General features: G+C 40.0%; 1 protein-coding gene across 4 annotated transcripts; it reads right to left on the reverse strand.

The window, feature by feature from the left end:
* Positions 1-10,454: 10,454 nt before the first annotated feature.
* Positions 10,455-27,741, reverse strand: THAP6 (THAP domain containing 6). 4 transcript variants are annotated; one of them, XM_030313672.2, is made up of 5 exons: positions 27,654-27,741; positions 26,678-26,780; positions 25,096-25,303; positions 19,670-19,795; positions 10,455-13,194 (listed from the first exon to the last, which is right to left on the reverse strand). In XM_030313672.2, the coding sequence occupies exons 2-5, from the start codon at positions 26,755-26,757 to the stop codon at positions 12,940-12,942; spliced, it is 669 nt and encodes a 222-aa protein (XP_030169532.1). In that variant the 5' UTR covers positions 26,758-26,780; positions 27,654-27,741; the 3' UTR covers positions 10,455-12,939. The 4 variants fall into 4 exon arrangements, with proteins under 4 accessions (XP_030169532.1, XP_030169536.1, XP_030169534.1 ...); XM_030313676.1 differs by having other exon boundaries at positions 10,455-10,986; positions 27,654-27,737; XM_030313674.1 differs by lacking the exon at positions 27,654-27,741 and adding an exon at positions 27,298-27,401 and having other exon boundaries at positions 11,024-13,194.
* Between the last annotated feature and the right edge of the window lie 11 nt (positions 27,742-27,752).

Consider the following 27,752-nt stretch of genomic DNA (forward strand, 5'->3'; position numbering starts at 1 on the left):
CGCAAGGAGGCCGTTGTAGCTGGGATAGACTAGGGGATGAGCTCAAGGAGTGCTGGAGCCAGATCATTTCCCTGAGGGAAATGGGAAGTCACTGGAAGATTGCGCATAGAAGCACGACATGACCTTACCTACATTTGAAAGGACAACTCTGGCCACTGCGTGGAGGAGAGACTATTGGGGGGCGATGGAGAACCAACTAGCAGAAGTGTAGGAAGGAGACGATGGTGACACAGATTGGGGTGGCAGCAGTGGAGACGAACAAAATAAGGAGATTCTGGACATATTTTGAAGGTGGACTTGACAGGATTTCCTGTCGGGAGAGGAAGGGTTGGAAGGAGGTTGTGAGAGACACCAGAGTGCTAGGGAACACCCTAGTTTTGGTCTGAGCGTTTGACGGCTGAGGTTGGGTGTGATCAGGTGGTGAGACTGTAATTGCATTGTATAAAGTTATTATAATATTGCTTCCTCCATAATGAAAAAAAATCAGGTGAATAAAAAGCACGTTTGTACTTTAGCGAGTACCTAACATAAGACAAGTTATAGCGTGTGGAGTGGCACCTCGAAGCTGCAGGACTGGAGAAGTGAGATCTTCAGGTTTGGGTATTAAGAGGGATCTGCCTTGTGGCCTGACTGGCCGTGTGTCCAAAGCAGCTGTGCTCAAGGAGGAGAGAAAGGACAGGGTGGGCAGATGAGCGAGCCGCCGTTTCTGTTCCTGTGTGGGGTCTGGCTTCTCCGGCTGCCCTGTCTTACCACGGGTAACCCCCTACACTGAAATTGTGCTTTGTATCTGTCCTCTCTCTCTCTGTCTTTCTCTGGACTTTGAGAACCTTGATGGCAAGAACTTGGTCTTTTTTTTTTTTTTTGGTGATAAAATAGACAATATAAAAATGACCATTTTAACCATTTTCAAAACGTGTATTTATTCATTTTGAGAGAGAGAGAGAGAGAGCGAGCCGGGGAAGGGCAGAAAGAGAGGGTTCCAAGCAGGCTCCGTACCCCCAGTGCAGAGACTGGTGCGGGGCTTGAGCTCATGAACCGTGAGATTATGACCTGAGCTGAAATCAAGAGTCGGAGGCTTACCCGACTGGGCCACCCAGGTGCTCCAGCATTTTAACCATTTTTAGGTATGCAGAAGAACTGAGCCTTGATTACATTCGGAGCCACAGTGCCTGTGTATAGTGAGCACTCAGTAAACTATTTTGGAATACACCACAGACAGATGTCTGGGGAGAAGGGCCTCTGCTTGTGTACCGGGGTTCATGCACCTTGTTGTCTGGCAAGTCCCTGTCGGGGGAGGGCGGGAGGGTGGCTTTGTCCAGGGTCTCGAGCTGTCTGCCATGCCCTGCTTTTTGGATCTGAGCTCAGGGGAATTTAATCTCCTTTTTCCTCCCACTCGCACCCTGAGAGGTGGTGGTACTTTTATGTGTCAACCTGGCTAGGACATGGTGTCCGGCTGTTTGCTCAAATAACGACCATTCTGTGAGGATGGTTGTGGATGACATTGACATTTAAATGGATGCATTTTGAGTAAAGCAGATTGCCCCGCTGCTGTGAATGAGCCTCACGCAAACGGTGGAGGCCTGCGCAAAAGACTGATCGCCCCTGAGCAAGAGCAAGAGGGAGTCTTGCAGCAGATGGCCTTGGGACTTAGAAGGCAGCATCGGCTCTTTCCCTAGGTCAGCCTGCCAGTCCGCCCTGCAGAATTTGGGCTTGCCTCCATGATTACGTGCGCCAGCTCCTCAAAAGAAACCTTCCCCTCTATACAAACACACCCATATTCTCTCTCTCTTTCACTGTCATGTGTATACATGCTGCCCCATCAGGGTGAGGGGCCAAGCCCACAGGAGGAGACTTACATTGAAAGCTCTTATGAAGAACCTTGGTGTTTGTGGATAACGAAAGGCCGAGCCAAGTGCTCCTTGAGCAGAGATGTGTGGCATGACTTTAGGAACTTCTGCCTGGTCTGTGAGCGTCGCACTGCTTCTAACACGGGTACTTCAGAGAGATGCCCATGAGGAGAGCAGCCCCTTCCTGGCTCAGGACAGCCTTTCTTTTAACTGGGGCTGAAACTATTTGGGGGGAGAGTCCCAAAGTGGTGACCACCCTGCTTTGCTCTCCGCTGTCTCCTTTGCCCTCCTTTGGTGGTTTAAAAACGTGTTTAGAATTTCGAGGAGCTCCAACTCTGAAGATATGGGTTTGGATACCACAAAAGTGGTTTTTGGTTTAAATTTTTTTTTATGCTTTATTTTATATTTGAAAGAGAGAGAGAGAGAGCGCGCAAGCAGGGGAGGGGCAGAGAGATGGAGATAGAATCGTAAGCAGGCTCTAGGCTCTGAGCTGTCAGCACAGAGCCTGATGTGGGGCTTGAACTGACAAACTGTGAGATCATGACCTGCGCCAAAGACAGACGCTTAACCGACTGAGTCACCTAGGTGCCCCAGTTTTCAGTTTTAGATGCTCAAATTGAGACAGTATAAACCATCCTTCCATCCTTCTACATTCACTGAAGTGGAAGCCAGCAGTCTGAGAGGGGAAAAAAATCCATCAACAGCAGTTTGGACCCAGCAGTGTTCAGAAGGCTGGACTGTTCTAGTCGACCATCTGTGGTGCTTAGGACCTTTTCAAGGGTCCAGCAGGACGTCTGCCTGGGGAGTGAGTCGGTGGCGCCTGATCTCGCTCGCCTCTGAAGTCCTGTTGTATTAACGGGCCTGTTTTACTGTGCAGACTTGGAGAAGCAAAGGCAAGTTCCTGTTATGTGCAGGGAGGCTAGTCTCCCGCGGCAGAAACCGCTGACGCTGTCTGGGAGAGGCCTTCCCCTCGCACAGCCTGGTGAGTAGTCCAGGAGGCAGCCGTGAGGAGGGCAGTGCAGTCAGGATTGCGTGTGTCAGGGAGCATGAGGCATGGCGGGTACTGGGCCCGCCTCCTACGTCGTCTGAGGGAGTAGCTGTGAGGGTTCTCTCCCAGAGGCCTGGGGTGGCTCGGGCTTCTCTGTCAGGAGCGGGGCAGTTGCTCTGTGGGGAATCTTAAGGCTCTGTGTTTGGCACTGACGTGAAGGTGCCCCTCTGTGGCGGCCTGCATGGCTCCCCCGCCCACCTGGCTAGGGGGTCTTCTGCTGGGATTGCTCCTGAGAGGGGTTTCAGGCATATCTCCAGCTCCTCCCTTTTGCAGAGCAGGAGACAGTCCCGGACAGGTTTCCTGAAGTCATCCCGGTGATTTAACAACAGAATGGCAATAACATCCTGGTCAGTGGGCAGAGTGACGCCCGCTACGAGACAGAGACCCTGTTTATTAGCGGTTTGAAACAGTATTAAACCAGTGGGATAAACCTGCATTCTAGTCCCTGCCCCACCACCATTTAGTTGCAAGAACTTGGACTCTCAGCCTCAGTGACCCTCAATTTCCTCATCTGTCTATCATTTACTGTATTCTAAGCATCACTATTCTAATCATCGTACATACCTCAAGTCATTGAATCCTAAAATCAATCGAGTGAGATAGGTACTGTCGTCACCCCCACTTTAAAGATGAGAAAACCGAGGCACGGAGAGGTTAAGTCATGTGACTAATAAGGGCAGAGTCAAGAGAGCAAGCCAGGCTCCAGAGCGCTTGTTCTTTTTTTTAATTAAAAAAAAATTTTTTTAACGTTTACTGATTTTTGAGAGACAGAGAGAGACAGAGCATGAATGGGGGAGGGGCAGAGAGGGGCAGACACAGAATCCAAAGCAGGCTCCAGGCTCTGAGCTGTCCACACAGATCCTGACACGGGGCTCAAAACCACAGACCGTGAGATCATGACCTGAGCTGAAGTCAGACGCCTAACCGCCGGAGCCACCCAGGCGCCCCTAGAGCTCTTGTCCTAATCCCTGGGCTAAGTGTGCTCTGACACCCTGGCCGTCCACTTATTGATGTGAAAGCTTTGTAACGGTATCCTTGAAATTCACCTGTGTAGTGTCGGACAAAGACTCGTTTGTTAAAACAGTTGCTTTTCAAGGCAAAATGAATAAAGAGGTAGAAGGGACTCTACAGGTTAAAAGATTTAAGAGACATACCAACCAATTACAATGTTGGGACTTTATTTGGGTCCTGTTTCAAATATGCAAATTTAAAAAAAGACAATTGGGGAAATGTGGACTGCGTATTTGACGATATTAAGGGATTATTGAAGGTGTGATAATAATAAATGACTTTGTCCCCCCTCCCCCCCCCCCAAATAGAATCCTTACCTTTTAGAGATAGATGCTGATGTAGTTACAGATTAGATGCTGTCTGAGATTTGCTTCCAAATAATCGAGAGGTTGGGAAGTGAGTGGGGAAATAGAATAAGATTGTCCATGTTTAATAATCATGGAAGCTGGATGACAAATGCATTTGAGTTCATTATACTCTGCTTTTGTTTGGCACTTTCCATTATAAAAAGTTAAAGAAAATCACCCTGTTTAAATTTTTGCTGTATTTCTCAGAAATGTTGAAAGCACCGTGGACCTACTTCACAGGACTAGTGGGAAGAAGGACAGTACCTAGGGAGAGAACAATTAGGATCTGCTTAGAGGATTCACCTTCCAAGGGGTCACTTATTTGAGGATGATCCTGGGTGCTTTCCACCTGGCAGATAGAAGATTCTTCTGGGCTGCATGAATGCATGTGCATATGAATGAATGAATGCAAATGACTGGTGTACAGGAAGAGAATGATTCTGTCACGAGAGCAGAAAAAAGAATCTAATCTCGGGGCCAAATATAATGATAAGATGATTCTTTTTTTCCCATTTAGCCAAATTGTGTATTTTAAAAAAGTGTTTATTTTTGAGAGAGAGGGGGGAGAGAGAGAGGGCAGAGAGAGAGGAAGACACAGAATCCGAAGCAGGCTCCAGGCTCTGAGCTCAGCACAGAGCCTGACATGGGGCTCAGATCATGACCCGAGCCGAAGTCGGATGCTCAACTGACTGAGCCACCCAGGCGCCTCGCCAAGTTGTATATTTAAGGGGAGCTTTATCTACCACAGTCATAATAAGGACCAAAATACTTATACACCATTCCCATTTGTCCTGGTGGACACCTGTCCACAAAGAGATTTACTAACACAAAAATCTTCACTCTGAAGGGATGTCCCCACCACTACACCTCTCAGAGCCCATACTCTGTTCTGAGCTCTATTGCCTTGTTTTGTGTGCTCAGCCCAGAATCATCCCAATTCTTCTGAGTTCCCTCTGAGGAACTGGCATTACTCTTCTGTCTCCAGGATTGTCTGTAACCTATGCCTGTCAATCACCATATAGCATTCCTACGGCCACAGCATTCGTTTTGGAATGGGCATTTGACTCAAGCCAAATCAACCGGGCCCAGTCGAAACTAATCCTGGGACTTTTGTATGAGTGTGACTAGAAAAGACACACCATCCTTGAACCTGAAGTTGGGAACAGATACGCCTACCTGAAGGGAGAGCCTGCTTGATAAAGCAGAGTGGAGAGATGTCAGATTATGACAACATCATTTGAACCCCTGGGTCCAGCTGTACCTGAGGCCATACAGTATACTGCATGTGGTTTGCTAAAATCCTGAAATATAACCAACACAATCTCATAGTAGCAAAGCACATATGGAATAAAGATTTTATTATAAGCCTAGTGTTGCTAGGAAAGAAGAGATATTAACCAACTATAGATGCAGACGCAGAGTAGAAAACTTTCTCTGCTGTAGTAGTTGGGTAAGGCACTGGCAGAGATCAGGACCAATGTATTAAACATTCTATGCATTCTTCCTGAGAGCTGAGGGAAACCAGGGGACTAGACAGACTCCTGAGCAGGTGAAACGCTGCTTGAATGTCTTGCCGACATGTGTGATGAGGTGACTTCACCCTGAGTGCTCAGCTGCCTTGTTTATGCTTGGCTGTAGCATCAGACATATCCAGATTGTGGTGATGAGTAACTCTGGGCTTTCCCCAGCTTCAGACACAGGATGAGTTCACATTTTATCTTTCAGCCTGTCAATACCCCAGTTGGAGCTTCTGAACAGAATGATTGAAGCCTAGCCTGAAGGTGCTGTGAATGTTAGACAGTAATTCAATATTCAGTGAATCGGAATCTCCGGGCTTGGTGTTATAGGTCAGGGTTGACAATATGTATCTTTGTATAGTGATGAGAATATGTATCATACCAGCTGTGAGAGCTTGGGCAAGGTATCTAAGTTTTCTGTTTAATTTCCTCACCTGTAAAGTGAGAATAGGGGCGCCTGGGTGCCTCATTCGGCTGAGCAACTGACTCTTGATCTCAACTTAGGTCATGATCCCAGGGTTGTGGATCGAGGCCTGGGTTGGGCTCCAGGCTGAGCGTGGAGCCTGCTTGAGATTCTCTCTCCCCCTCTCTCTCTCCCTCTCCCTCTCCCTCTCTCTCTTTCTCCTCCTCTCTCTCCCCCGCTTCTCTCTCTCTCTAAAATAAAATAAAAATAAATAAAATAAAATGAAAATAATAGTACCTACCTCATAGGCTTGTTATAAGGTTAAATAAGTTAATGACTTCTAAGCACTTTGAAAAGAAATTGGCACCTTATGTTAGCTATCATTATTACTGCAAAATAACAATTTTCTGCCTCAGACAAACATTTCCTTTAGGACCTGGAGATCTGAAACAAGACAAAGAAAAGGCAAAAATATGAGGATTTATGAAAATTGTGAAAAGCTCTGTGAGAGTGTGCAATACTTCTCAGATATCGGACTCTGAAGTCTTGTGTTTTAGTTTTCTGAGATACCGAGTCCATTGGAAAGCTTGTCTGGAAGTTTCTTACAGGGGATGAAGGCATTGTATATTTGTTTTAGTGTTCTGCTAGGGACCAGTCATAGGCAGGCTAACTAAAATCTTGTAACCACACCTACCCAGACAGTGGTTTCCGTAAATCTCAGTAGTTAAGCTGGTAGGGGTTTGAGAGAGTTCTTTGAAATGCTCAGGTAGCACAGGAAGTGGCAGTAATTCAAGACTTGGATTCAACTTTAGCCAATGTCTCCAGGAGACGATGAGGGTTGGTAACAACCAACCCCTAGGTTTTCAGAGAGGAAATGGTGTTGATTTCCATTTGTAGAATGCTGTTGTTATAATTCTTTCCCTTCCTTTTCCCCCTCCTGTTCCTCCTTTCTCTCTGTTTCACAGGAAGTCTATATTCCCCTCTCCAGAAGTAACCACTTTTAACAGTGTGCCATATATCTTTTGATTTCTTTTTCTGTATGTTTACACACACTTAGAAACTGTTTTGTAGGCGGGTCTCCAAAATTTTTACGTAAGTGGGATAATATTTTGAGTTGCCATTTATTTCTTTTCACTGAAAGGGAGACTTTTCTTTCCATGCAAATACATATGGACCGATCTCTTTCTTTTCAATCGTTGCTTCTTATTGCATTATGTAGGTACATCATAGTTTGTCACCACTTGATGGAATTTATTTCCTTTCCATTTTTTCGCCCTTGAAAAATTCTCATAGCCCTCTTTGGGCACATGCAGAACCTCTTTGCCATGTAAGGCGCGTTTAAAAATAACTTGCTGAAACTGGAGATTTATATTACAGAATACATTTTCATTTCCCTCGAATCTTTCCCAGTCCCTATGGGGCCTTGGTGAGTGTGAACCTTTGGGTAGCCCTATTTTATTGTTGGTTAAAACCATTTCCCATCTTTTCAACAAAATATGGCCAAATAATGGTGATGGCCACAGAAAGGTGAAAGGTGTATCTCAATAAGACACTCTACTCTTAAGACCCATCTACGAGTGGCATCGTGAGAACGGCAGCCAAAACCTTTTTTGAAATCCTAAGGATTTCAGGTAATTTCCTTCGGGTGTGTAGCCTGGCAACACTTTGTACCATTAGAAAATCGACCTCTTTTAGAAGCACCAGTACCGTTCAATTTAATTGGTCTGTTGAGTGCGCTTTGCTGGCAAGTCTATAGCTGAATGCCCGTCTCCACAAGGTGCTCGTCATCTGTATTTGTGGTTGGCATCCTGCACAGCCTGTATACTTCACTATCTTTGTTTAATGAGACACTTCTATTTTAAAAAGCATGAGGCCAGATCCGCTGAGTCAGATGTGATATTATCTTTTAAGTGCACAAGTTCTACCACAAGGATTTGGGAAATTTATTACATGACACAAATGTGTCAGGAGCTCCCTTGCTGCCAACGACCACAAAGGAGCTAAGATTAGTTCAAAGACTGTTTAGTGACTTGATATCTGAGACAGTGTTACTCAAAGTCGTGAGCCTGTGAACTCTTTTTTTTTTTTACTAGTCCAGAATGAGATACGGCAACGTTCTGGTTGTTCCAGAACGTCAACCATTACAACCGTTCCATTCACAGAAAAAAGTCTTGCCGCGAAAAAAACGCCATGAAAAAATTTTAGTTTTCAAACATATAACGGATTCTACACTCCACAATTATTTCCGTAATATTTTACCTTTTTATTAAAACTACAGTGTGCTTCATGGCATAGTTGATTTGCATTCCTTGCAAACTCCTTAATCTGTCCGCTGGTCTGTGAACCCCATTTTAAGTAGCACTAGGATGCTTTATGAAGTTGAACGAACAAATGAATAAATGAAGCATATCTAATCTGGATTAAATGGCTTTTCAGGGTTGAGGTGGGAGGATGGAGAGAAGGATGAATTAAGTTTTCTCTCTCAGTGGGGCAGTGTTCTTTACCTGCTTTTGAGCTCTCACAGAGAGGAGAGTTATGTAAGGCACACCATTGCCTGTACCACTACCCTTCCCCACTAAATGCATTTTCCTCTCTTGTTTTTGCCCTCCTTCCTGTTCTTATCTCCTTTTTCCATGATTCTGGCATGGAATTTAAAGAAAGAAAATATATACGGAAAGCTCATTGTTTTATGTTTCACACACAATGGAATACAACTCTCACCACAACTGGGTTAGGAAAGCATTACTGTCTACTTTGTAAATGCGCAGAGAAATTCAGGAAGTTGGTCCGGGTCCTACACGTGATAAAGTGGCTGGCTTGGGCCTTGACTCTAGGTCTGTTTGGTTCTCTCCCAGGGGGGTTGGTCTGCTACTATCATACCCGAGGAGGTGCTAAGAGAAATCCAGATCCTGGGACAGGACTTGGAAAGTGCCCACACTGACACACTAATGTTCCATTTTGGAACTTTGAGATTCCATTACTCTCCCAGTCTCGGCACCTTCTTTAATTGCCTAAATTCTGCTACGTCGTCGCCCACTTCTCCAGATTTGTTAGATACTTTGTGTCCCTGTAGGTTGTGGATGCCTTCATCTCATTTTTGCAACCCTCACAAGAGGGTATGGGGCTTTAAAAGCAGGACACGTGATGGATGGGTTGTTACACTGAATGTTAGTCTGTAAACTTCTTCATGTGTCTAAGATAAATATTAGATGAATGAGACCGAGTGAGACTCAGGCACTTAAGCTTTAAGGTGTGATATGAATTTGAGCATGCGTGTAATCCTGTAACGCAGTGCGGAGAAAGGCATCGGACAGCCCATTCTCCTGAGATGCACTCCTTGCTGCCCCTGTTACTACTCTGTAACCTCCTTGAGGACAGGAACGGAGTCTTTTGTTTCCCCAGTGCCTGGCACATGCCCTGGCATACAGTTCCTGGTACTTGAAAACGTGTAGAATTAATGAATGTGCTCAGCACTTGTTCTTAAACGGCTGTTCCTGGTGCTGTTAACTCCCACACGGTTCTTAGATCACAAAGTGCATCTTCTTCTGCTCTTGGGTTTCCTGGTCCTGATCCAATATTTTTTTTCTTCCTTTTTTATCCCGGCCAGCTCCTGCTTTGCATCAGGCCCCATTCTATGACCAGATGCACAGCAGGGAGGACGGTAAGAGATGGGACAATTGTTAGAAGCACGGAGGAGTGAAGTATGAGGAAGCGATATGAAAGGAAGACCATGTGGCCCACGGAGAAGGCAGTCACTGGTGCAGACAGCTCACGCCCCATCCGGCTTGCCTCCAGCAGACCCACTGACTATCATGGCCTTCCCATTGATCCAATGGAGGAGCCAATTATACCTTTGAGCTTCCCTCTAGAAGCACTGAATTTGACAATGTGTATGACAGATCAGTAAAATTTCGGAGGAGGAGTATCCAGCGAGCACGGGCATGCTAGGACATCCCCTCTGAAGTAGAAGACAAATTATTACGGCTTGCATCTCCCACTGTGAGGAAGGAAGCACAATGCCTAACAGGCCGTTTTGGATTTCAAAGGGAGCACATTTCACACCTAAAAATACTGCTCTCAGCTGTTATACTTGGGTGACATGAAAAGCTGCCAGTTTTGAGTGAGGCACAAGCAGGAAAGGGCTCTATGGCACATCCACATTGTGCTAAAAGCAGGTCTGTCATTTGGATCACTTAACCTAGCAGACTCTATGATTTTGGAGTTATTGTGGAGGGAAAACAATGCAGGAGAGATTAAAGCAAAACCACAGTATATACACTCTTCATTTTTCTCTGCTCATTTAATTGGATAACTGTATAAAAACCACATACAGCACATTACTGGAGAAAATATTTTATTTTCCAAATGTATAATGTATTCTACACTCAATTATTTCTGTAATATTTTACCTTTTTATTAAAACTACATATTTTAATACATTTCATCTTTTCTCAAAGGCTGTGGTATAATTGTGATTATCTTTAGCAACCAAAGTCTATTTCCAGAGATTTAAACTTGATATGGAGAAAAATGCCACGTTAAGTCCTTTTGAACTGGTGTATTGGTTTGTTCCAGGATCCAGAGGCTACTCCAAGCTTTAAAGCAAAGCGAAACCCTCAGGCTGGTCTCAGCTGCTTGAGAAACCTCTGGATGGGGTCACTGGCTTGCTGTGCACAGGACAGTTTCTCACTGAGCTAGGCTGGAATATCTGGAAGAGGGGACTGAGGTATTTGCTGCATCCAGGCATTTGTTCTGGGTGGCAGGTGGGGAGAACCCTGTTTCTTATGTCAGATTTCTGTTGGTAATCATTTCTCTGTAAGAATAAAGAGCAAATGGGTAGCTCCGGGTGCTTGATGATACCAAGATTTTGCTCTCAGTTACTTATCTCTCAGTGATACTAAGACCAATGACAAAGACGACAAGGGCTGAGTTCACGGTGAGCAAAGGTGACCGTGACAACTGTGATTGTGGCACAGATTGGGATTGGACTCTTGGAAAGGTCTCCCAGGCTTGAATTATTCCAAGCAGCCAGTAGAGAGCTTGAATGTAGACATGCTGTGTTTGGATCTATCCTACTTTTCTCTATTGTCCACTGACTTTAATTTTTATACTCAGAAATAGTTTCCATCTCTATCATAGTACCTCCATAAAATCTAAGATCGTACCCAAACTTTCCATTAGAAGGTCCATTATTCAAAATTAAATAACTAAAATAAATAACGGGTAGCTAATGAGATTTTTTTTTAGGAAGTAAAAAGATATGACCTCAGTGTTTCTTCTTAGCATAATGCTGACCTCTCAAATGTGGGAAGATTCCAATTCAGAGGAAGGTTTGGAAACCTACATAAAAATATAACACACATCAACACATAGAATATTCTTGAATACAAAGGAAATTCAAGTGACCATATCCTTGCTGACAATATACAAATAAAATTTCCATGAAAATTTTAGCACAAACTGCGATTCATTTCTAGTTAACACATGGAAACAACTGATACTCAAATTCTAACTACTAGAGCATACACATCTGAATGTGGTTTGAATATGTACATGTGCTTCAAAGTAGAGTCTGGTTTTGAGCTAGTAATTTTTATTCTAATTCACAATTTATGACTCTAAATTTCAGTTGTTTTTAATAAGAAATTAGGAGAAAAGCTAAATTTCTGACACCTGGATCAGAAAATAGCTAAGAGTCATTCTTGTGTATATTCAGTAAGAAGCTATTCTAAAGCTGCTGCTTTACTTAGCTATTTCTTTAAATAAAAGCCTTTGGGCAGTAATCTACTCTCCTAATTACAGTAAAATATTCTAACCCTTTCCCCAATTCCTATTACAACTGGAAGAGTCACAATTTTTTAATGATTTCACCAACATTTTGTATTTTAGAAATGCCGGCAACATTACTTTCTGTAAAATACAAAGCAACTTTAAAAATATTCAGCTAGTACTAGCATTTAGGTTTTGAAAGGATTCCTTCATAATGAAACAAAATGTTCAGAACAACTGTCAGCAACCAACCATTTAAAAATCAGATTTATGACCCCCCCCTTTTTTTTTTGTTTGCTTTTTAAACCTCTGCTGGTTTATATGAAAGTGCTCCTAGCCAAGAAGACGGAGGAGGAATGATGTACCGTACTGAAAACTGTGACCTCATCAGAGGTCTTCTCAACTTGGCTCTGAACAACTTTAAAAGCCAACAGATCTGTACCATATGCTATTCTCAGGGTCAGTACTATGGGATGCCATGTAATCTTTTGTTATTATTAACAAAAGCACCCTGGATTGGATCCAAGGTGGACATGTGTTATAAATGAATTCTGCTTTATAGTAAAGTACATTTAAAGTATAATTCATTGTAATTACCATAAAGTACATACAAGTAAAGGTACTCCTTTGAGCCAAAAATCTGATGCTGTCGAAGCAGTGTCCAATTCCTACTACCATTGTTGAATGAGACTAATTTGACCTCATTTCCTAAGTCCTGTGGAATCTTTTTAAGCTTTTAACATCTTACAATAGTGAACTGGCACTAGTTTAGGTCTATAAAAACGTAATTGTCACATATCACACAAAAACATGATAACTAGCACAAATTTCTGCAAATCTTTAAAACAAAGTCTTTGAATAACAACTATATGTATAATGCTACAGAAGACCCAAAGAAGCACTCTAAATGATGGCTATTTAATGATGGTAAACAAGAATTATTTTCTAAAAACCTGTACCAATGTTAACTTTAGGTAGAATATAACATGGAATTATTTCATGAAATATAGTCTCTTTCTATTCTCTCCTGACAACACTCCCAACAGAAAGCTTCCAGTCTATTTGCTGTTTCTTGGCTGATGAGACATTCATCTTTTAATTCCCTGATTGTCTTCCTCAATGATTTTTGGAAACGTTTTTCTCGGTCTAAAACATTCCGCAGACTTTTCTTGGTATCCTCTAGCTCGCTGATCACATGATCTAATTTATGCTTAAGTTTCTTTGGACTGTCCATTACACTGTAGCTATGTTCCTAAAAACATAAACACCAAGTTATTAAACTGGAGAGACAAGTAGTTAGATAAACGTTTTTAGCTAGGCCTCAGCTGTTTCTTACGATGCTTAGGTATCTTTAAGTTGGTGATACTTAGAGGTTTAAAGAACACAGGAAGAGGATGGGGGTGGAAGCAGTATTTTGGGTGCCCAGAGACTTCCCCCTTTATCTAAGGCTAGGAATAACATGAGGGGTACAATATCTATTGATGGGAAGCACTGCTTATTGGGGTAAGTATTTGCTATGAACATGACACTTGTAATGACTATCCAGCTTTTGTTCCCTAGGCGTGGCGCTGCTAAGTTTAAGTTTTACCTACCCAAAAATCTTATGTTGTTAAACTTTTAATGATTTTATTTTATTTTGATAAATATCTCATTTTAAAGGTGATGACAAAAAAGGAGCACTGGAGCAGGTCCTCAGGTTGAGTGTTTTTATTTAGCGAGGACCTTGGTTTTGGGTTTTTAGAGACAGAATTTAAGCTCTTTCAATATTTATTATGGTTATGCTTAAGTTTGCTGGGTATACTTTTTTTCAATTGAAAATAGGGAAAGTAACACTAACAGAGCTTAAAAAGGCACTATAAAATAATTGTGAAAAGCTGTTACTCACTATTAAAATTACTAAAGAGAACTTTTGCTTCTAGCCAGTATGACAGAGACTGAATTGATTCCTATCTAAAAAAACCGATATAGGGCCAAAAGACATAAAAAATGTTATGAAGATAACAGAGATTAGGCAGGGAAGGCAGCAATCCTGGAGACATGCAAACTAAGAGGTGAACCCTATGACTGACTGCCCCAGCTTACTGTCTTGGGAGAGTGTGTATGCCTCAGTGCATGGAGGGGAAACCCAGGCAGAGCTTAGCAGATTGAGAAGATTGTATGAAGCATCCAGGAAGACCAAGAGAGAACTCTGAAGATCCTTAGAGGCTCCCCTTCTAGTATTCAGTGCACACAGGCAGGAAACTGCTCAAGGCTGAAGAAAGAATGACCAGAGAAGACCAGGAGTGCCCTGTGCTCAGATGGCATGGCCACTTTTCCCACCCCTTCCAGCTCAGAAAATTTCAAGATTCATGGGGCATTGAGGAGAGCATACAAAAGGGTCTTGCTCCAGCAGTGGAGAACAAATAGCCCTAAACTGAATATTCTCCTAGTCCTGCCTAACAAAACCTGAAAGGATCAAACTGTTTCCAAATAATTTTGTGGTATCCCAGAATAAAGCTCAAAAATACAAGACACAAAAATATCTAGCATCCAGCAAAGTAAAATTCACAATGTGTGGCACACAACATCTACCAAGTATGCAAAGAAGTAGGACAACATGAACCATAAACCAGTCAATGGAAAATAATCAAGAATTTATACAAAAGACGGAATTACCAGATAAAAGAATTAAGGTTATTAAAATAATATTCTATATGTTCAAAAAGTTAGGGAAAGAACGAAAGATATAAAAAAGAATCAAACAGAACACCTAGAGGTAAAATTTACAACGTGTTGAGGTGAAAACTACATTGGGGGGAATAGCATATTAGTGAAAGTGAAGATACAGCAATATGAACCATCCAGAACAGACTACAGAGAGAAAAGGGAGTATTGAAAAACAAACCCAGAAAAAAAAAATTAGCAGAGCATCAGTGAGTGGTAGCATGACTCAGATAGCCTAATATACATGTAATCAGAATCCCTGAAGCAATGGAAAGAAAAGTTGAGGTAGAATGAAATATCTGAAGACTCCATGAGTCTTCAAAATTTTTCCAAATTTGATTAAAACTATAAACCCACCGATAAAGAAGCTCAAAAATCCCAAGCATGAGAAATATGAAAACTGAACTATATATATCATAATCGAGTTATTCAAACCACTGAGAAAGAAAAATTCTTAAAAGCCAAAAAAAAAAAAAAAAAAAAAGAGACATGTTAGAGGATACAGAATGTATAGAGGATATAGACGACAGATTTTTCATTAGAAACGAAGCCTATGAGAATACAGTGGAACAACATCTCTGAAGAACTAAAAACAAATAAAAAAATCTCCAAAACTATCAATCTAGGATTTGATACCCAATGAAAAAAATCTTTCAAACACGAAGACTAAATAATGACTTCTTTCAGAAATATAAAAGCTGAAAGAATTCATCCCCAGCAAAGCTGCTTTATAAGAAATGTTAAAATGCTTCAGACAGAATGATGCCAGATGGAAATATGGACTTATGCAAAGGAATGAAAAGCCCTGGCAATGGCCACTACACAGGTAATGTATACAGATTTTTTATTATTTATATCTCTTTAAAAGATAATTGTTAAAAAATAGATAATTTATTGTTAAAAAACAAAGAACAAATGGAACATGTAGGAAACCAAACAGGATCAACACACTAAGTGTAAATGGTCTAAATAACCCAATTAAAAGGCTGAAATGACCAGATAAGATTAAAAAATCAAGACCCAACAGTATAAGCTCCCTAAAAAAAACATGTACTTCAAAAAGTCCCAAATAGGTTTAAAGTAAAAGAGTAGAAAAAGATACAGATCTTCCTCCAGTTATGATGGGTCTCACAAGACCTATTTTATAATAAAATATTGAATATCTCATGTTATTTATTGAATACTGTATTGGAAGTGAAAAATACAATGGTTGTATGGGCACAGAATGGTTGCAAGTGTGTTGGTTGTTCACCCTTGTGACTGCATGGCTGACTGGGAGCTGTGGCTTGCTGCTACTGTCCAGCATCACAAAAGAGTATAGTACTCCATATCGCTGGCCCAGGAAAAGACGAAAATCAGAAACTTAAAATACGGCTTCTACTGAATGCCTTATTCATTTTGCACTATTGTAAAGCTGAAAAATCATGAGTTGAATCATCATAAGTTGGGGACCATCTGTACACCCATATAACACTAAAGAAAAAGGAAACTAGAGTAGGTATACTGCTATCAGAAAAATAGATTTCAGACTAAAGAACATTACCAGGGAAGGTCATTTCCTAATAATAAAGGGGTTAAATTAACAAGACAAAACAATCATAGATATTAGCACTCAATCACAGTGCTGTAAGATGTAATGAATAAAAACTGAAAACTTCAAGGAGAATTAGACAAATACATAGTTACACCAGAAAATTAAACTCCTCTCTCAATAACAGACAGAACAAGTAGACAGAAATTTAGTAAGGATACAATCTTGAACAACAGTCTTGATATTTCTAAAACATTCTAGGTAACATCAGCAGAATGCACATTCTTTGCAAATGCACACAGAACATTTGCCAAGACAGGCTGTATTAGAGACTATAAATCTCAATAAATTTAAAAACATCTCAAGCAATTTCAAGCCATACAATGTATATTCTCTGACTACCACAGAATTAGACACATTAATAGAAAGACATCTGGAAAATTCCCCAGTATTTGGAAACTACATGGCACATACACACTTCTAAATAACTCATGGGTCAAAGAACAAATAAAAATGGAATTTGAAAGTTTTCTGAACTAAATGAAAATGAAAACATTTATGGAGTGTTGCTAAAGCAATACCTAGGGAGAAATTAATACCACTAAATGCCTACATTATAAAGGAATGTCTCAAGTCAATGACCTTAGCTTTCATTTTAAGAAACTAGAAAAAGATGAGCACATTTTACTGGAATAAATAGAAAAAGCAAATAGTAAAGATGAATGGAAATCACTGAAGTAGAAAACAAAAACAAAAAAGTGAGAAAATCAATGGAAGCTAGTTCTTTAACAAGATCAATAAAATTGACAAATCTCTAGGTAGACTGATCAGCAATAAAAAAGAACAGAAACAAATTGCCAATATCAGAAATGGGAGAGATGATATCACTACAAATTCTACATATATTAAAAAGGACAGTAAGCCAATATTATGAACAATTTTAAGCTGTTCAACTTGACAACTGAGATAAAATGGGACAAATCCCTTGGAAGATACAAGCTACCAAAAAAAACCTTACCTACAAAATCACACACCCTGATAGTTTAACTGGAGTATTCTACCAAATACTTATGGAAGAAATAACATCAAATCTATACAAACTCTTTCAGAAAATCAAAAAAGGAGGCAATATTTTCCAACTTTTTCATTAAGGTCAGCATTATTCTGATTCTAAACCAGACAAAAATATTACAAGGAAAGAGAACTACAGGTCAATATCCCTACTGAACATACAAGAAAAGATTCTAAACAAAATTTTAATAAATCCAATTCAACAATATATAAGAGGATACACACCATGAAGAAGTTGAGTTTATTCTGAGGTTGGTTTAATATTCAAACATCAATTGATATAACTAATCATTTTTCCCAAACTAAAAAAGAAAAACCATAGAAAACCTCAATAGACACAGAAAAAGTGTTTGACAAAACTAACATTCATTTCTGATAAAAACTTTCAGCAAACTAGGAACAGAAAGGCACTTCCTCAACCTGATAAAAGCATTTATGAAAAACCTACAGTTAATATCATATTCAGTGGTGAAAGACTGAATGTCTTCTTCCTAAAATCAGGAGCAAAGCATGGAGATCAGCTCTCAGTGTTCTCTATTCAGCAAAGCCCTGGAGGTTCAAAGAAGTCCAATAAATATTGCAGGAAAGAAATGAGGCATCCATATTAGAAAGGAAAAATTAAAACTATCTTTATTTTTTTTTTTTTAATTTTTTTTTCAACGTTTATTTATTTTTGGGACAGAGAGAGACAGAGCATGAACAGGGGAGGGGCAGAGAGAGAGGGAGACACAGAATCGGAAACAGGCTCCAGGCTCTGAGCCATCAGCCCAGAGCCCGACGCGGGGCTCGAACTCACGGACCGCGAGATCGTGACCTGGCTGAGGTCGGACGCTTAACCGACTGCGCCACCCAGGCGCTCCTAAAACTATCTTTAATGACAGACAACATGATTATGTAGAAAATATAACAGCGCTTACAAAAAAGCATAATTAATATATGAGTTTACAAGTTTGCCAAGTACAAAATCAGCATACAAAAATCAACTTCCGTATACTATCAGTAAACCAAACAAAACAACACCATTTGTATAGCATCCAAACACATATAATACTTAGTGATAAATCTGACAAAATGAAAGACCTATACGCTGAAAACTACAAAACATTGTTGAGAGAAGTTAAAGACCTGAATAAATGCAGAGATATAATGAGTTCACAGGTTCAAAGACTTAAAACAGTTTCATTAAGATGTCAATTCTTCTCAAATGAATCTGTACATACAACACAACCCAGCTAAAATTCCAGTAGGCATTTTTGTAGAAATTGTTACAAAATGATTCTAGGGGCACCTGGGTGGCTCAGTCAGTTAAGCGGCTGACTGATCTTGATCATGACTGGTCATGATCTTGCAGTTCATGAGTTCAAGCCCTGTGTCGGGCTCTGTGCTGAAAGCTCAGAGCCTGGAGCCTGCTTCAGATTCTGTGTCTGCCTCTCTCTCTCTGCCCCTCCCCTGCTTGCACTCTGTCTTTCTCAAAAATAAATAAACATTAAAAAAAAGAAAAGATTCTAAAAATTCATATGAAAATGCAAAAGATCTAGAATATTCAAAACAACTTTGAAAATTAACAAAGTTGGAAGACAAACACTGCCCTATTTCAAGTATTAGTATGAAGCGATGGTAATCAAGAAAGTAAAACAGACCTGGATTCTAGGTGTGGCTCTAATATGAGTATGCAATGAGATGAATAAATAATGCAAGCTTGAAAACTCTGTATGTATGACTGTTCTTTAAGAAAACCTAAAGATGTGACTATATTTTTTATTAGATGTTTCCATGTAGAAAATATAGTACTCAAAGGGATTATTGCATTTTCTTGGTAAAAAATAGCTCTATGAAAGCACTCTTTGAACTAAATATGCAACCAAAGGATTAACTACCTGTATATTATTATCCCATATATAAGAATTATAATGGCCCTGGAAAACACTATTTTTGGGCATTTTATATATTTCTATAACATATATATACACAAATACATATACACATGTATACATGTACGTATATATAATTATGTATATGTAATATAATATATAACATAATATATATAATATATATAATTATGTATACATAATATATAACATAATACATATATAATATACATATAACATATATATATTAATGTCAGGGCACCTGGGTGGCATAGTTGGTTAAGCTTAGGTCATGATCTCATGGTTTGTGGGGCTGAGCCCCACCTCTAGCTCCACACTGACAGCATGGCATCTGCTTGGGATTCTCTTCCTCCCTCTCTCTGCCCCTCCCCCATTCATTCATGCACGTGTACGTGCACACTTGGGTAGGCTCTCTCTCAAAATAAGTAAACTTAAAAAAACCCTCAAACGCCTAAACCTCTAGTTTAATCCTAATGGAGAAGACATAATACCTTAAAAATATCAACATTAGTTCAGTAAGTAATTTTACTTACAAAAGTGAACTGAGATTGGAATTCTTCAGTACATGAGGAAGCACCAACAAGCTGGTGATTGTGGTTTGTGACTGGAAGGGTTTTGAGGGTGAAGTTTTTTCTAGAATGAAGTTTTTCTTTTTTCCCCTGTTAAGAAGAGTTAATAAAAATCATTGTAGATACTTCTGTCCTTTCTTACATTTTTATTCCTTCTCTACTTTGTGTAGTGGAATTAATATTTCTTTTCATGAAATTGCTTTAAAAACTCAGTAAATTTTAAATTTCTCTGAGATTAAAGGAACTTCCTGAAAATAACTCTAAAGCTCATCTAGAAACACAAATTTTCCTAAAAAAAAAAAAGAGAGTGGTATTGAGAAAGAATACGTTTTACCACTTATTAAAGATATATTACCCAATAACAACAGTTAAAATAGTGTGCTACTCTCCTAAGATGAGACAGAAAAATCTGTAAAATGATCAAGTGTATAAAAGGTGTTAGGATAAAAAATGGCATTCTAAATAAGTGGAAAAAGGCTGTAAATCATGTAAAAATGAATTAAGAAGAATAGTTACATCCTTTATATATAATAAATCATGATGAAATTTTAGTACTGAAAATTTATGTACAAATGAAAACGCTTAGGAACTAGAAAAAATCAGGGAATATTTATATAATCTTAAGGTGGGGAAGGCTAAAGTCAGACAATTCAATAAAAAATATAGAACATACTATTTAAAAAAGAAGTCTGAACTTCAAACAAAACAAAAAATACCAAACCAATGTGATAATTAATACTAAAGACAAATGACAAAAAGTAACTATAACACATGGGGCACCTGGGTGGCTCAGTCGGTTAAGTGTCTGACCAGCTCAGGTCATGATCTTGTGGTTCGTGAGTTCAAGCCCCACATCAGGCTCTGTGCTAATGGTTCAGAGCCCGGAACCTGCTTTGGATTCATGTCTCCCTCTCTCTGCCCCTCCCCTGCTCACACACACTTTCTCTCTCAAAAACAAATAAACATTAAAAAATAAATAAAATTATAAAAAAAAGTAACTGCAACACAGATGGCAGTTAAATGATTCGTATCTTCAATGTACAGTGTTTTTACATGTAGTTTAAAAAAGATGAAAATAGCAGAGGACCCAAATAACTCACAAAAAACACAAACGTCTAACAAACATATGAAAAAATGTGGAGACTCACCAATATTCAAAAATAAAACAATAAAATGCCACTTTTGCCTGTCAATTTTAACAAAGGTTTAAAAATACAACTTGGGGCGCCTGGGTGGCGCAGTCGGTTAAGCGTCCGACTTCAGCCAGGTCACGATCTCGCGGTCCGTGAGTTCGAGCCCTGCGTCGGGCTCTGGGCTGATGGCTCAGAGCCTGGAGCCTGTTTCCGATTCTGTGTCTCCCTCTCTCTCTGCCCCTCCCCCGTTCATGCTCTGTCTCTCTCTGTCCCAAAAATAAATAAACGTTGAAAAAAAAAAAATTAAAAATACAACTTAACTGAGGATTAGGGTGGATGGACACTTTCATGCATAGCTACTGGGAAGAAGATTGGTACAAGCTTTCCGGTAGGCCTCTGGGGATCTGATTCAAAAGCAAAGGCTTTAAAAATGTGTATAATCTTTGATCTAACAATTTTATTTCCAGGAATTTGGTTTGAGGAAATAAGGATAAGTACAAAGATTTGGCTAGAATTATGTTTATCACAGTGTTAATTTAAAATAGTAAAAGATGATAACCTATATACAATAGTGATTGGGTTACATAAACCACTGTTCATACATAAGATCAATTGCTACATGGTCACTAAAATGTTCCATAAAACCAATACCACCAGGTATTGACAAGGATATAGAACCAGAGGAACACTTATATGCAGATGGTGAGACTACTAATTGGCAAAACCACTTTGGAAAAACTACAGCAGTATCAGCTCAAGCTGAACACACACATCCCTAGGACCCAGTAGTTCCACTTCTAAGAGAATTGTACATATACTCTGCAGAAATGTGAACCTAAGTGCACCAAAAGACATGGACAAAAACATTCATAGTTGCACCATTCATAATAGCTCCAAAGTGAAAACAACCTAAATGTTTGTCAATAGTAGAATGGTGAAAGTTTATTTAAACAATAGAATACTATATTGCAGAGAAAATGAATGGACTATTATCACATACTACAACATGGATGAATCACACAAACAAAATGCTGAGCTAAGCAAGTCAGAGTACATACTGTCTGAGTTCATTTATATAACTGATGGTGACAGAAGTCAGGATAGTAGTTACCTTTGGGGATGTAGTGACTGCCAAAGAGTATGAAGAGGTTTCTGGGTGCTACTATTTTATATCTTGGTATGAAGAGAGTTACATGAGTATATTCACTTTATGACAACTTATTGCTCAGTACACTTACGATGTGTGCGCTTTTCCATATAGATACTATATTTCAGTAAATTTAGTTTAAAAAATTGATGTTCTACACAGGTTTCTCTTAAAAATATGATCCATAGATCTGCAAGACAATTGTGTGGGGTGCCTGTTAAAAAAATGCAGCCTTCTTAGGGGCTCCTGGATGGCTCAGTTGTTTAAGCGTCCAACTCTTGATTTTGGCTCAGCGTATGATCATGTGGTTAGTGAGTTCGAGCCCCGCATTGGGTACCACACTGACAATGTGGAACCTGCTTGGGATTCTCTTGTCTCTCTCTCTCCCTCTCTGCCCTTTCCCTGCTTGTGCTTTCTCTGTGTCTCAAAATAAATAAACTTAAAAAAAAAGTGCAGGTTTCTGGACTCCAGCACAAACTCAGTGAGTCAAATTCTCTGGGCCACATGATTCTCCATTTTAAACAAGCTCCCTGGATAATTCTTACGTAGGCTAAAGTTTGAGAGCCATTGTTGTGGAAAAATATTTAGCATCATGGAAAGCAGTAGTTAACAGTGGACTCTAGGGGCACCTGGGTGGCTTCAGTCAGTTAAGAGTCTGACTCTTGATTTTGGTTCAGGTCGTGATCTTCTCCTAGTCGTGGGATTGAGCCCTACATCGGGCTCTGTGCTGGGCATGGCACCTACTTAAGATTCTCTCTCTCTCCCTCTGTCCCTCCCCCTGCTCATGCACTCTCTCTCTAAAAAACAAAACAAAAACAAAAACAAGAAACAGTGGACTCTGAAGCCAAAATGCCTGGGCTCAAATCCAGCCTCTGCCATTGAACAGCTGTGTGACAACGAGGAAGATATTCCAGCTCTCTGGACCTAGGTTTCCTCAAGTAGTAAAATGAGAATAACAATAGTATTTTTTTCACATGGGTGTTATGAGGATTAAATGAGTTTATATGCAAAGTGCCCCGAATAGTGCCTGGCACATAGTAAACACTATATAAATGTTGAGATGAAATGAATGGGGAGGGTGGAAGGGAATGAGATGGAAGCAAATTAAGAAAAGGATATACAGGTGATCCGTGAACAATGCAGGGTTAGGGACACCAACCTCCCTGCACAGTTGAAAATCTGTGTATAACTTTTGACTCTCCTAAAACTTAACTGCCAATAGCCTAATGCTTGTTGGTTGGAAGCCTTACCGTTAACACAGTTGATTAACACATATTTTGTACATGTATTATATACCATATTCTTACAATAAACTAGAGAAAATATTATTAAAATCCTAAGGAAGAGAAAATACATTTAAAGTACTGCGCTGTATATTTATTAAAAATATCTGTATATAAGTAGACCCATGCATTCAAATTCTGTTTTCAAGGATCAAATGTACAGTGTAATTATAATTTTGTAAGAATATATAAATATAGGTGAATATATATACAAACATACACATACAAATGACTGGAAAGATACACGTTGAAGTGTTAATAGTATTATCTCTGGATTATGTGATTATTGATAATTTTTATTTTCTTTTTGCTTGTGTCATCTAATTTTCTATAATGAAAAATTTCTTTTGTTATAGGATAGAGTTTTTGAAAGTTAGTAACTTATGGTTTGATTTTATTATGCCCACATTTCTTAAGGTTCTCAACATTAATGCTGGATGAGACCTTGCTATAAGGAAAGAAATCCTTCATAGCAAATTGCACAAGATATTATAAATTTATTAACATGGGAGAGAGTGAGGCAGTCTCTACTTGCTCACTCAGGCACTGGAAAATGACCAAGACCATCTCGAAGCAGGTACACTTCCAGATTACATTATCTTCCTTGATTTATGATACGGTTATATAAATTGAGAATACTGTAAGTTGAAAACGCATTTGATACACCCAACCTACTGAACATAATGGTTTAGACTACCCTACCTTAAACATACTCAGAACACTTACATTAGCCGATAGTTAGGCAAAGTCATTTAACGCAAAGCCTATTTTATAACGGAGTGTTGATATCTCATGTAATTTATTAAATACTGTTCTGAAACCGAAAAACAGACTGGTTGTGTGGGTACAGAATGATTGTCAGTGTATCAGTTGTTCACCCTCGTGACCATTGTGGCTGCAGCTTACTCCCACTGCCCAGCATCACGGGAATATGGTATTGCATACTCCCATGCGCGCTGTATTACGTATCGCTAGCCTAGGAAAAGATGAAACTTAAAAATTCAAAGTATGGTTTCTATTGAATGTGTATTGCTTTCGCACTGTTGTAAAGCTGAAAAATCAGAAGTCAAAGGCCATCTGTATTTCCCTTGTTTCCAACTGTCAGGAAGGAGATATCTTTCAATGGAGGTTCATTACTATTGTTCTGGGAACTGATAGGCTCTCCCTGAATTTTCTACACTGGAATCACTTACTCTATGGTGTCTAGAAACACTTTGCCATATTTTAACTCAAGAGAGATACTGAGGGTGAGGCAGTCAACCCGTGGCACTAATATCACTGAGAAAAAACACAAAATTCAACTAGACTTTACTTACACAATCTTTTTATTTTCTTTTTCTTACCTCTTCTCTCCTTTCATTCTCCAGTTCTCCTCTCTTTTGCTTTTCTTCCTTTTAGTTTTACCTAGGCTTTAAGCTTGAATGTATGTGGCTCTAAAAGTATACTTTGGTCCTATTACCTTGGCTCTATACTTTGGCTCTGCTCTTGACTTTTGCTCTAGTGTGAAGAGGACTGGCAACTTGGAACTTCAATTCAACCCTCTTATTTTCCTCCTTTTTTAGATATAAATCCTGAGTTATGTCAACTCCTAAAATCAGTCCCCTTCACCAAATATTTGTAACATGTCAATATTTCTGAGTGGCTACTGGTAAAATACTCCTACTACATATTATAAAACCTGAAGCAGTCACTTCCAAATTTAGAAACTCAAAAAATGGACTTCAAACGAATAAGCAAACAATCAAAATGTTAGCCTGAATGGTGACGGTTCTTCAGCAGTACCATAAAAAATGAGTAACGATGCTAAGCAGTGTCTCATAAACAAACCTGTAAGTGAGATGAGGGATCAAAGATAGAAGGTATGACTCCAGGTTTCAGTTTAATATTTGGAGCAGTTCTGTCAAAATCTGTCTTCTTAAAGTGCCTTGAACACAACACGTCTCCTTTTTTAGGCTCCCAGATGCCTGCAGCATTCACATCAAGTCTTTTCATGGCTAATACCCATTTTCTTTTGACGTTTTCATCTGTGGGGAATCTAGAGAAAAACATATAAACAGTATCCTAATATTAAGCACTGTCAATATATACTTGAACTAAGGTTGTGACTAAATTGGTTCACTGAGGAGTTTGTTACTACTCTTGGGAAATGGACTATTCAGGAAGCCATCATGAATCAAGCTTTCAGAACTTTCAGTTTTAATAGATTTTTCCACCGATCATGCTGCAAACATATGGCCCTCATTTCAATTTTTCTCATATCATAAAGAAGAAAAGTTTCAAGGGATACTTCAACCTTACATTAAGATTCACAACTGGGGGATTTTCCTTCATCTATTTATGATAATACCATTTGGGACTTTTCCTATGTGAAGCCATACCCAGAACTGATCCCAGATGAACAGAGTACCTCATACTTTCATTCTTCTGTCAGCATCAGAAAGTTGCTTTGTACAGCATTTAACACACAACAGGTCTATAAATGCTTAGTGAATGAAGGCAGACAACAGCTGCAGAGTTTGGGGTTCTAGAGAAAAGAACTATTTTGAGAGATCTGGAAACCAATAACCATATCTTCTGTAATTTTCCAAGCTGATTCAAATCTTTTTTTTTTGGACTAAGGTGGGGTATACATACTCATTTTTTATTTCCTCATACCTAGCAAAGTACTTATCAGATCTTTCTCTAGCACATAGCACAGTGCCTGGCACAAAAGCAGCAAAATAAACTTCTAGCAAATGAATAATTATTAAAATTAGATCATCTTGACTTACCTGTAATACTGTTAAAGAACCCTTGGTCTGAACTTGTAATTTACATTTTTTCTCTACAACGTAAGTTTGATCTATTTCTAAATAGAAAGGTCAATATATTTGGGCAAAGATCCTTCCTTCAGATTGTAAACTCCATATAAACAAAACAATTTCTTTGAAGGTATGTTAAAACACAAAGTAACAATATTAACAAAAATGAGCTTGATATTTTTGTTTACTAGCCTTTGATACCTTGACAGGAATCTTCAACTTTTAAACTAAGTTATAAAAACGTAAATGTATCACTTCAAATTCACTTAAAAAGCTATTTATTTAAAAAAGCTTTGGGGGGGCGCCTGGGTGGCGCAGTCGGTTAAGCGTCCGACTTCAGCCAGGTCACGATCTCGCGGTCCGTGAGTTCGAGCCCCGCGTCAGGCTCTGGGCTGATGGCTCAGAGCCTGGAGCCTGTTTCCGATTCTGTGTCTCCCTCTCTCTCTGCCCCTCCCCCGTTCATGCTCTGTCTCTCTCTGTCCCAAAAATAAATAAACGTTGAAAAAAAAAAAAGCTTTGGGAACTAAAGGTCAAAACTGAAAAATTAAGTATAACTGTCTTTGGCTTTTTTAACAGAAGTACTTGGCTTAACTATGGCAAAATCTTACACGTGAAACGTCAGTCCTTTTAACTTGGAATTTGGCAAACAGCGGGAAGCACATCCAATGGCCGAGCAACATTTCACCATGATTTTAGCAACTCATAACAGAACTGAAAGAAAATTAAAACGGTAAGAGTTAGCAATTTCAAAGCTAAGGGGAACATGTTTACTTTTCCCAGCGTGTTTTGGGTGATGTGAAATCATGCTAGAAAGCCAAAGGCAAATATTTTCTTCCAACACTAACAGCTCTAAAAATTTTCCAGGGGCTTGCCTCTTCAGAAGGCCAATCATTTTTTCACTGCGCACCCCGAAGCGTCTGACTCAGTCTTGCAGGCTTGTACATTTCCCTTCCGCCTTTTTACAGGCACCATGCCACAAGGCCTTTGCACACGAACTCCTACTCATCTTTTTAGCTCACGTGTTGCTTCCCCAGGGAAACCTTCCTTGGCACCCAGATTAATCCGATCCCCTCCAGCATTAACTCTCATAGAACACACACTTCTTCCTAGCACTTCTCAAAGCTGTAATCTTCATTTATGTCAGTGATTCATTCTGTGATCAATGTCTTTCTCCTTTACCAGTCTGTGAGATCCAAGAGGGCATGGTGGGGCGTGTACTTTTTCTCACTTTTTGTCCCCATGCTTAGCTGGTGACTGGCATACAGGAAACGTCAATGCATATTTTGAAGGAATGACGAGCGACTAAAAGCAGCAGCTGCAAAAGCAGAGCGCGCCCGTACCCGCTCTGAGCTCGGAGGCCTGGCGGAGCTCCGCCCCTTTCTCGAGGCACCAGGCCGCCGCAAGGGGAGAGGGAGGGGCCGCCCTGTCACAGGTGCGGATGCGGCCGAAGAGCGTCCCTTTCTCAGGGGCCTCCCGGCGTCTCCGCGCCGCTGCGGTCCACCTCGCCCCGTACCACGCCCAGGGCTTGGGCGAGTAGCGATGGGGACTGGCGGGGTGGAAAGAAGAGGCAACCTAAGTTATTACCGTTAGCAGCGAAGTCAGCAACTGACGTCGACAGCAGAGATTGCGTTTCCCTTCACTTCCGCCCCGTCGCCCCGGGAACCGGAAATCCGGCTGCCCCGG

The sequence above is a fragment of the Lynx canadensis genome, chromosome B1, assembly GCF_007474595.2.
Source record: "Lynx canadensis isolate LIC74 chromosome B1, mLynCan4.pri.v2, whole genome shotgun sequence".
NCBI classification, from domain to species: Eukaryota; Metazoa; Chordata; class Mammalia; order Carnivora; family Felidae; genus Lynx; species Lynx canadensis.